Source organism: Propithecus coquereli, unplaced genomic scaffold (genome assembly GCF_000956105.1).
Source record: "Propithecus coquereli isolate 6110/MARCELLA unplaced genomic scaffold, Pcoq_1.0 Scaffold64, whole genome shotgun sequence".
In the NCBI taxonomy this organism is placed as follows: domain Eukaryota; kingdom Metazoa; phylum Chordata; class Mammalia; order Primates; family Indriidae; genus Propithecus; species Propithecus coquereli.
Window position 1 is genome coordinate 4577615 of NW_012152396.1, and position 11578 is coordinate 4589192.

General features: G+C 38.5%; 1 protein-coding gene across 1 annotated transcript in view; it reads left to right on the forward strand.

The window, feature by feature from the left end:
* MTHFD2L (methylenetetrahydrofolate dehydrogenase (NADP+ dependent) 2-like) overlaps positions 1-11578 on the forward strand; it is a 105307-nt gene that overhangs the window by 83588 nt on the left and 10141 nt on the right. Inside the window, exon 5 of the mRNA XM_012659871.1 lies at positions 8449-8574. Coding sequence (XP_012515325.1) covers positions 8449-8574 — 126 coding nt within the window. The remainder of the gene's footprint in view (positions 1-8448; positions 8575-11578) is intronic.

Here is an 11578-nt window from a genome sequence, read left to right on the forward strand (position 1 = left end):
CTGGGGCAGTAGGATCACTTGAGCCCAGGAGTTTGAGGTTGCTGTGAGCTAGGCTGACGCCATGGCACTCACTCTAGCCAGGGCAACAGAGTGATACTTTGTCTCAAAAAAAAAAAAAAAAACCAGCTTTTGGTTTTGTTGATCTTCCGTATAGTTCTCTTGTTCTCAATTTCGTTTAGTTCTGCTTTGATCTTAGTTATTTCTTTTCTTCTACTTGGATTGGGGTTGGTTTGAACTTCCTTTTCAAAGTCTTGATTCTATTTATTAGGTTGTCGATTTCTAAACTTTCTGTTTTTTGATATGAGCATTTATTGCTATCAGTTTTCCTCTCAGGAAAGCTTTTGCTATATCCCACAGGTTTTGATAGCTTATTTCTCCGTTATCATTTAGTTTGAAGAGTTCTTGATTTCCCTCTGTATTTCCTCCTTGACCCAGGAGTTAGTCAACAATAGATTGTTTAATTTCCATGACTTTGTGAGGTGGCGAGTATTTCTGTTGGAATTGAACTCTAATTTTATACCACTATGGTCCGAGAAAGTACACGGTATAATTTCTATTTTTCTGAATTCGTTGAGGTCTGATTTGTGGCCTTTGCCCACTTTTTAATGGGGACATTTGATTTTTTTCTTGTATAAAACTCAGGAAAAATTAACAAGAAAAAGAAGCCATCATTTTTTAAACATTGTCTTCTGTATATTTTTGCTTAAACAACGTTGGTGATTTATTTTGTATTTGTCACATAAGAAATTATAAGATAGAAGATTTGCAATTACCTAACAAGAAAGGTATTTTTATAGTAGTGAGATTCTATGTAGATCATCCATTTCTGCTTATCAGTCAAAGAGACTTTTACTCAGAACAGAGAAATCTTAGATAAATCAGAAATCTTTTCACTAGGTTTCCTGGTGAAAATATTTTATTCTAATGCAATTATCCCAATTACTTTTCAAATTCTGCATTAATAACAGATTTTTTCTTCTACCAGACATAAATTCAAGGATGGATTAATTAGCTTGGGGGAAAAACACAACAAGCTTATCTCCCTAAACCTGCTGTGGGCTTTAGTGTATAATTATATTTGTAAGGTAGAATTTTTTTAATGATAATGTTATAAGTATGTAACAATTCAAATTCATGTCAGAATGACCCAGAATTTAGAGTTGATATGTCTCATTGGAAAATTAGTCCACTGATATGGAAATTTAACAAACACTATTAGTAAATATTAAAGGGGGAGTTTGTAATAGCAAATGTTTCTGGAAAATTTTATAGCTGGTTTATTATACTATAATGTTTCTTATTACCTGTGTACATCAGGAATATATCTGCTGATAGACAAGCATAACATAACGTACTTGGAAATGTTAGGGACTGCAAATTCAGAGTGTGATTCATATCTTCTGAAATATATGTTCTACCTCAAATCCTCACTGGCATAAGAGTGGAATTATGGAGAAATTTCAAACTCTTTAGGTCCAAGTTGAAGATTTGTGAAAAGTATGAAGGTACCTTAGTAATCTCCTAATGTATTACAGCCCAAGGTATATTATTGCTATTTCCAGAAGAAGGCAGATAAGTGTAGATCATTTTGAGCTAAAGAGACACTAAAGAAAACAAAATAAGATCTAAAACCATAAAAATGTATAGCTTCGGGAGGCACAAAGATAAAATAAATCTTGAGTTTGCTATTATAGAGAAGCCAGGGACCTTATGGCTCTAAGATCCTGAAGAATCTCTATCCCTGCCCACTGGGGGTTTTTTGATTTTTTTTTTGTTGTTTGTTTGTTTTTGACTAGGAGGATGAGTGTTTTAAGAATCAGTTCATTCTTTATTAGTTTTAGGCATTAGCTGGTGGGTTTAAGAGGATATTGTGTAAATTTAGATAGAGGTTTAAAGAGGTCAGTCTGAACCTGGAGAGGTTTAGCCCAATAATCCTTCCAATATCTTCGACATTTTACCCACAAAAACTCTGGCACCTCTTTGAGATCTTCAGTCAGGGCTTGATTTGGACACAGAGGTAACAGTGTCTAAATCAATGTCCAAATTGGCTGCAACCTCATTATGAATAGGGAGTCCTAAGGGAGTTTAAGGATGAGACCATCAGGACATCATTAATCTGGCAATTTTATTTTGAGAGTATCAAATTAGAGGTGTAGGATCACAGAGGAGGACAGACTGCACCTCCGTTCTGGGATTGGACATAGAGAAGGTTCAGGATTATTAGAGATGCCTACCACTGGCCTAGTTTGTTTATTCCAAGGGAGATGTTGAATATGAATAGCAGGGTTTAGGGCTAATAAGGTAGTGCCCGGACCAACCAAAGTGTTGCCTTTTAACGTGAGAAATTTCTCTTTGTGAACTTAAGGGCAAAGTGAGAAACTGGGCATTTGATTTCTCTCTAAAGCATTTTTATTTTTATATCCTTTAGGGTTGTGTGTGTGAGTGTGTGTGTGTGTGTGTGTGTGTGTGTGTGTGTTTCCAGTGTTCTTTATGTTTACAGTATCAATGAATGTCTCCACCAAGTGACTCCTTCTTCATGTTTAATCATTGGTAATATCTACTTATTTTATCTGTAAGGCCCTAAATTTATTCTAAGTCTTATTATATTTTTGTGCTAAGGCCTTTTTAAAATGTTCATCAGGGTGCTAGAGGTCTTCCAATGGGCTGTTTTCCATTCTAGTTTTTCTAATGTATTAATTGTTTTATTTCTGGCTTAAGGTCATTCACAAAATCTAAGCAGAAAGTGGGGCTTCATCTGCATCAGGATTTACTTCTCAATGCTGTCGAAAGGCATTAAATAGCTTATCCCTGAATTCCCCAATGGACTGATCCTTTCTGTGCTTCCAGGACTGAATCCGAGTCCAATCTATGTTCACAGGAATGATTCAGGGGATAGCTTCAAAGATACCCCCACATCTACAGCTTTCTAAATCCCTGTGGTTTCTTACGCAATTCAGCATGTCTGAAGCCTTCCTTTCCATCCAGTTCTTTTGCATCTGAACATACAAACTAACAGATGTAGATTTGAGAGGTATGGATTATAGATTCCTAAAACTATTCCTAATTCCTTTGTAAATTCTAACATGTCTAGGTTTGGGAAAAAATTTAATGATGACTTTCAGCTTAGAATGAGATGAGACTAGGTCTTATAATCAAGAGTAAGGGGTTTTCTCTGTTCTGGGGGGAATTTTACTTTATGAGGTAATTACACATTCGTGGTTTCTGCTTAGCCACGAGGGGAGAGGAGCAAGTAGAAAGGAGATGGAGAAACATAGGCTGGGAGAAGAGGAGTCATAGGATAAAGACCATTAGGTTTATGTTGAGATTCGGAGGAATCTAAAAGATTACATATTTCACTGTTTTTGTTTGTTTGTTTAGCCTCAGCCACAAAATCTTTTAAGGGCACAATTTTGGAATCTGAATACTTTTGGATACTTCCTTAACACATTAAAAATGTGGAGTCTTGGATGTTTGGAATTTTATCCCTTGATGTCCTAAGGCACCTCTTGGATAAGCACTTTTGCTCATATAAAAATTTCCTGAAAATGGCTATTATAATTTTATATTATCCTTAGTGAAATTATGTCATATAAAAAGATAATAAGTGTAAGAATGTGGGTTCTAAAATAAATGTAAATACATGTAGGGAGCAGGAGTATGTATCAGAGGAGGAACGCTCTTAGGTTTCGACGGAGGCAAATCCCTCAGCGTCCAGGAACGGCCGGTTGGTAGCGTTGCTGTGTCCCCTGCCGCAGCCCCCAAGCCCAGGGGCTGGGCTGTCTCCAGCTGCAAACCCGACTAATCTGCAGTTCCTCATAGGCAATCAGGTTTGGGGAGATTTCACAGACAAAAGGCAGATTGAGAAAAGTACTCTTAAGATTTTGCTAAATGACCTGAGGCAAAGTTTTTCTATAGAATTTTCCACAGCTCAGAAGAAAACTTCTGAACTTGTCCGTCCTCAAGGTCAGTGTGAGGAATGGATTTATGTGGCTTATGCCCATTCCCTTCCTGTGAACTTTTCTTTTATAAAGAGATACAGCAAATGATGACAGGGATAGAGGGAAATAGTGTTGTTAGAGATAAAACTGATTTCCACTGAGGATAAGTTTTTCAGATCTGATCAGATAATCAAAAGATTCCTAAAATGGGCTCCTTCTTCATGGAAGACAAAATAAACTCAGTATAGGGGGAGCTTCAGTTAAAAGAAACCAGAGGTCAAACTCAATGTGAAACTTACATCGTCGTCACCACAGTCAGAAACCAACAGCTCCTGGCCCAGCAGGAGGCTTACGGACCACAAGGCGCTTCTGCTTTTTGACTTGAGGCCTTGGATCATTGCCGAGAGAAGCTCTTGGCTAGATCTTTATGGGTCTCCACGGTTGGCGAATGCTGGCGAGTCTGTGGTTACTGCACACGGATGAGAAGTGGCAGTGGTGTGCTCGAGCCGGCTCCATCAGCCTGGGAAAGTTGACTCTGAGCATCTCTTTCCCATTCCACGTTCCGTGTTCAGTGAAGTCACAGTAGTAGCTTGAAGCCAGTCATAGCAGGACTATTTATACAACAGAAGCCATCAGATTCTACAAATCACAGGTATTTTCCCTCCAGAGAGCCAGTTTACCTTAGTAGCATCTTGGGGTCTGGGGGCAAAGTTGGGCTGTTTATTGGAGTTTGTTTTAAGGCAAGTCTTTTAATGTGGGGGCTTGATTAGAACTGGGTGAGGATCATGATATGAGAGTTTAGAGGTGGTTTTGAAGCAAGGGTTTGAAAGAGTCTTGGAGAGGATGAAACAGCTGTTTGATGCTATCCACTGGAAAGTCAAAAGGTTTGATGTTCATTAAATGAGTTTTTCAGTACGTTCCTGAGACGAAATTACTTTCAACTTTTATCTTTATGAGCAAGAATTTCCTGGAATAATAAAGTCATGTTGATGAAGACAGTCGACTAGGAAAGTCATATTAATATATACAGTAAGCTATGTGGATGATTTCAGTTCTCATATATAATACTTGAGCGTTCAAATTATATAAGAATTGAGACTTGGTTCCCATGGAATTATAACAGTAAAAAAGAATTAAAGCTCACAGGAATTGTTCACTTGAAATCATTCAGTTTCAACTTTCATAAAAAGAAATAAATTCTGTCGGTATATCCTAATGGTGTATGTCTTGTCTTTACAGAACATTTAGACAGCTTTTAATGCTATTCCATCACATGATAAGAATTTATGTTGCATTTGTATAGCTGGGGAATTAAACACATGTTGCCTAAGAAGTTTCTTTTCAGTGTCTTTAAAAAATAGAATTATTGAGCAACTTTATACTTCCAGTCATTTGCCTCTGTAAGACAACAATGTAAGCGGACTACTTAGAGTATATACCATATCTGACATGAAGATTTGGTGTGTTTATTTGTTGTATTATAATTTCAACTATTAAATACCATTCATTTTTATATTATTTCTTTTCTTAAGTAGAGTGATAGGGTCAAAAGTCTACAGAGGTTCAGAAATGAATTAGTTGGGAGCAGAAAGAATACATTTTTTAAAATTTAAAAATACAAAGAAGAATGTTTAAATCAGAATTGGAAAGCACGGAAGGCATCAGTAATGCACAGGTTCATAAATCTGGCACAAGCTTGGAGTAGAGCTAGATGCTATGGTAGCCCCAACACCAGGAGGGCAACAGGGAGGGGCAAATGGAGCCCCAGTACCTCTAACCGCTTGTCTGAGTCTGGTGAGGCAGAACACTCACACAACAAATAGGGCAAGGCAGATTTATTACTCACAGAGAGGCAGCAAGAAGAAACAGAAGCCCAGGATCCATGGCAAGCCAGTCACCGAAGGCTCGGGAAAGCTGCTCAGGGAGGATGGAGTCTCCTCTGCGCAGGCCCCACATTGTGAGGCAACTGAGGGAACCCAACAGCACTCCGCCCTGAGTTTGTATGCCCTGGGCACCACTCGGATTGCTGAGTTCAAGCATTGCAGAACATCCTGTGTGAGGAAGGGGGAGGACATAGTCTGGGTTGTTCCAGATACTTTCTCCTTATCTCAAGATGTCCCATTCTTGGACATTGCAAGAATTGCAAGTGAGGGGGAAAGGTCTGGGTCAGCCAACGCCATCTGGGGATCTGTCTTCCCACAACTATCCTTCCCAGTTTAATCCCTCCTTTCAATCCTGCCTTATTTTGAATGTGTTCAGCCAGTCTTCTATTGCAGAGTTATTCAATGTACAATCATTGCACCACAGACTATTGTGATGGTCTGTGGCTGTTTTTCATCCTCGCTGAACTGTACTTTATAGGTCCACAGCAAGATGGGGAGCTTGCACCGGAATATAAATCAACACACTACTTCCTTCATTGAGAAAGTCTTGCTATGAAAAATAAAGTTAGCTGAATTAAACAGTGTGTTTAAGTGATAGAGTTGTTTTACGTCGTGGCACAAAATTTTTATCTTGTTCCAGATTCATAATAAACAATTGAACCAACTAGTTGCCATATGCCATGGAAACTAGCATATATATGCATATATATGCACTGCGTCACATAACATGATTTCTAGACCTGTTCTAATCATTCTTCTCTAGAAAAGCCTCTAGAATACAACCAACCTTTCCAGAAATGTTTGCTACAAATACAGGTCTGATATTCTCTGAGATGTTGTAATAATCAGAGGGAGGTTTGGATGTTTGTCACTAGCATATTAACTGGATTTAATAAGTATTTCATGAACATTTTCATTTTTAAAAATTTTCTATAGCTGTAATTAATGTATGTTTTCTTTTTCTATTGGAAACCAAAAAAGAACCAGGATATTATGAGTATCTTTAGAGGAACATTCAGTATCTCTGCTAAATCCCATTAAAAGGATGAATTTCTATGTCACAGGATGGGAAGACAAGGGAAAAATACATCTCAAGCACTAATGCCTCCTTGGTCATTTTATTGTGTGACTAAGGAACCCATCTGACAGCTATATGTGGGCACTGTCATTTGTTTAGCCTTAAACTCTTACTAGTACTAAAAATCATATGTCACAGGTGACATTTAAGCCATTTGGAACCCTTAAATGGAAAGCTAGAAGAAGGCCTCTGACAAGACACCAAGCAGGCTTTTCCTGAAGGGATTTAGAATGTGAAAGTGAGTGAATCACCCACAAAACACAATGTCCACCAGAGGCATTGTATGAGAATGAAGATGCCCACAAAGTCTTTGATTCTCCTCCCACTGTGAAGTGGAATTTTTGTTCTCTTCCTCTTGAATCTGAGTAGACTCTGATACTGCTCGACCAATGGAATATGACAGAGACATTATGGTAGTTTCCAGGTTCCAGCCTTAAGAGACTGGTAGTTTCTACTTCTTGTCTCTTGGAACACTCAGTCTCAGAAGCCAGCTGCCGAGCTGTGAGCATCCCACACGCACACATACGTGCTTCAAAGGATAGCCCTGGCGGAGCTCCCCGCCACGCACAAGCACCAGCTGCGGCATGTGACTGCGCCATTGTAGCCTAGTCACGCCTTTAGGTGGCTACAGCTTCAGACACTATCTGACTCCAGTTACAGTAAAGATCCCCAACCAGATCCGCGCAGCTGAGCTCAGTCAATGCATAGAACCATGAGACTTAATAATAAATTGTTGTTTTAACCCACTAAATTTGGGAATGGTTTGTTAAACATTAATTTAAAAATCAAATTGGAACATTAACCATTGTTAGCTGGTGCTGTTGTACTTGAAACAAAATTTGAAAATAGGTATAGGAAACAGATGGTGACATAAGATCTCCATAGATCTACCTTTTAAGCTGGAATGCAGCGATACTGAGGAGAGCTTACTGTACATTACACCTTTCAGCGTCATGTACAGACAGCATGAATCAAAGAAACCAAGAAAATAGGAAGCTCCAGATATTAATAGCACTTCATGTTTGAAGTTGATGAGATGCCACCATGTTTATGGCACTTTACTGTTTATTCCCCTGGGGAATATGAATAATTATTATCCTCGTTCTTTCTTTCTCCCCTTCTTGCCCCCTTCCTTTCTTCTCTCTGGCTCCAGTTTCCAAGTTGCTTTTGCCCCACTCCACTCAAGCTCAGCAGGAGCTGGTTTCTTGTTCATAATCTCCCTGTCCTGTCTATAGTACCTGACATACAAAGGGATGCTCGAGCAGGCATCCCTATGGAGAAGCCAGGTAAGTAATCTTGAAGGTGAGGGGTAACTTGGCAGAATTTCATCCACAGAAGCTCCCATGTGCTACCTTAATCGTCTTTGTTCTTCTGCCAGATCGGAAATAATCAGAGTGCAGTTGGCATCTTTTTTTAGGAACGGTATATTTTGTACATTGTTTAAAGCCATGAGAAAAAATATATGAGATGCATATATAAACCTTTGTTATACTCAAGGACAAAGCTTAAGTATTATTTAGAGTGGTTTACAACTCTGTTTTGTTTTCAGGTATTCCAAAGTTGATTACATCTGATATGGTTAAAGAAGGTGCTGCTGTAATTGATGTCGGTATCAACTATGTCCATGACCCAGTGACAGGAAAGACAAAATTAGTTGGAGATGTGGATTTTGAAGGTAATAAACCAAATATCTTTTGATGAGTGGAGAAAAAAAAGATTCTACCTTACATATTTTGATAGTAGAAAGAGAAACTTTCTATGTGATGGTGACATTATTAAATTATTAATCATTACCTCCTTCCTCTGAGGGAAAAAAGTTTAATCAAATTTGCATATTTCCTTTCTCCCTCCTTATCTCCGTCCCCTTCTCCCTTCCTTCCTTCTTCCCTTCCTTCCTTTTCTCCTTCCCTTTCTTTTAATTATACCATTAATATTTGGTTTGGGGATCAAATTTCTTATAGTACAGTTTTTAGTGAGAGAATAGAATTTCAGCTGGCCTTTTATAGTCCTGGGCATTATTTTGATTTGGGGGATGTTACCTTACTCTGCACTTTGCCACCTCTGCTCTATGCTCAGCCGTTCACTCTTAGAGCCAGAAGCCATCTTAGGGTGAGTTTGCTAACCCTAACCAGGTTTCAGATCTAGGCAGTTATCTGGATCTAGGCAGAACTGGGCCGTTATCTACACTTGTGTTTTACAGAGGATGAGGAAGAGGAGGTAGGCTAAAATTTCAATGGCCAATAGAGGATATAAGGTGGCCAATGTGTAGCAGTAAAGAAACAAATTCTAACCCAATGCCTTCTCTCTACAGATGAGGAAACTGAGCCCCAAGACAGATATATTTCTAGATGCCTGACTCCTAATCTAATTTTACTTCCAATATCTTTGTCAGATATTTACCTGCATTCAGGTTTTCAGTATAGCCTAGGAGTCTCAGATGTCTATGAAGGCATGAATAGAGTAACGTAAGTGGAGATGTTTTTATATTAGAAATATTTTATGTATAAAACTGATCATTCTGTCCAAGAAAAGCAGGGCCACATTAAGAACTTCATTAGTTATAGGTATGTCCTTCCAAACTGAAAGGAATACATGATGCAATTTTTTAAATAATTTAGATTTTAAATTTTCACTTGGAACCTGGTCATTAGCTGATGGTTTACCAAATCCTACCATGTTGGTCTAGCAATTTTAATGAATAAAATTGAAAATGTAGATCATCAAAAGTGTCCTAGAGTATTGGCCCCATACAAGTGAGATTCTAGGATACATTAAGGACAGACCCAGGTAAGTAATTTGAGCCTAGTGCTAAAAGAGAAAAAAAGAAAAACTTAAGGACACAGGTATGCACCAATATATTCTAGGGACAGAATGGTAAATAAGATCAAAGTAGAGATTTACCTTGTCAAAGAACACTCCACTGCCCTCATTGACTCTAATGCGTAGGGTCCCAGATCTGGATGGAACCTAGTCAAGAAGGGATGGCTCTCCACACGAACATGTGTGTGTGTGTGTGTGTGTGTGTGTGTGTGTGTGTTATGTAGGTCTGTATGTATACGTGTGTGTGTTGTGTGTACATGCTGAAATTCTTAGGACATGACCTCATTTCTTTTTTATCTTTCATGTTCAATCACTCAAGTCAGATATCAATGATTTATTTCAATTTCCAAACTTGAAAGAGTAAAGATGCATTTCATTTTAAAACCTGGTCTTATTTAATTTTTTGCACTGTCATTCTGTTTCTTGATACCATTATAGCTACCATGCATTTATTGCAAAATCCCCACACACTTATGATGCACCCAGATGGCACTGACAACATACGATAACCAGCTTGAGGCAAGAAGAGCCAGATGTTTGCAATTCACAACCGTGACTGTGCTTGTGGGGCAAACTTACCCAGCAGATCACCATATTTCATAAGACTCCTCTCAGAAAGTATTTTGCCGGCCTCAGATCATTTCCATGCCTTCTCATTTTTAACTAAGAATGTGTTTTGCTCATGAGAGTATTCTGAAAACATTTTAAAAATGAGCCTTATGGGGTGGGTATGTATGCTTAGTGGCACATACAGATATACACTTCATGTTGCACAGTGCTCAACTTGGTAATATCTATTAAATTAAAAAAAAAGGAAATGGCAAATAGAAGCAAAGATAAGATGAACAAGGAAGAGTATTGGTCTGGGAAACTGAAGAGATTAGAACTCGCACTGTTGCCTGATAGCTTTACAACCTCTCTGGCCATCAGTATTATTAGTTAAATGATTACATTTGTGGCCCCTCTCAGCTCTAACGTTTGGTGCATATCCTGGACATACAACAGAGAGTTACCAAATGATTGTGTAAAAACACAGACTTTCACAAGGAAGGTCAGAGTTTTCTGATCCTATCATAAAATATGCCCATATGATTGCTAGTATTTCTCTTGCTACCCTGCTGGTTCACGGAGCCAGAGCACTAGGGAAAACCTGGACTTGGTAGAGAAGACCTTGCCAACAAGGTCATGACTCAGCCACCCAGAGAAGCAGGCAGGTGATAGGTTTTGACATGTTGCTCTTCAGGTTGTTCATCAGGATTTAACCTGAGGTGAGGGATGTTCCCCCAACTAAGAGGGAGGAACTTTAACACAGGTTATGCCATAAAACTCATAGGTAGCATTTAGCTGCAAATTGCCACAGGGAAAGTGTGGCTGCTTTGTGAGTATCGGTGAAAGTTTCACCATAACTATAGCCAAGATAAGCATTTTGGATGTAGGTAAAATCAAATGTTGAAGTGCATTGTCCTTACAAAAATCTTTGTTTTATTAATAGAGGACACTGGGCCACCCATTAAATGTAGATTACGTTGATGGGAATGATGTATCAACATTAATGGGCAAAGTGTTTGTGATAAAAAGGATGATGATGTCCCAAAGGACATAAAACTTCACGTTAAAGAAATGTGCAGAGATATTTCATGACATTGAAAGGGCAAAGGAGAAAATGTCAGAAGCCGATCCAAACTTAGAAAGGAATCTGACAATTCGCGAAGGCATGGAAAAGATGCTTGCTCCTAAATCGTAAATCCCATGACCAGAAGAAGATGGCAAGTCCCATTCAAACTATTCTTGACAGAAATTTTACAAAGAAATAGAACACTTTAATTCTCAATATTGCTACTGTGTAAGATGACAGTGTA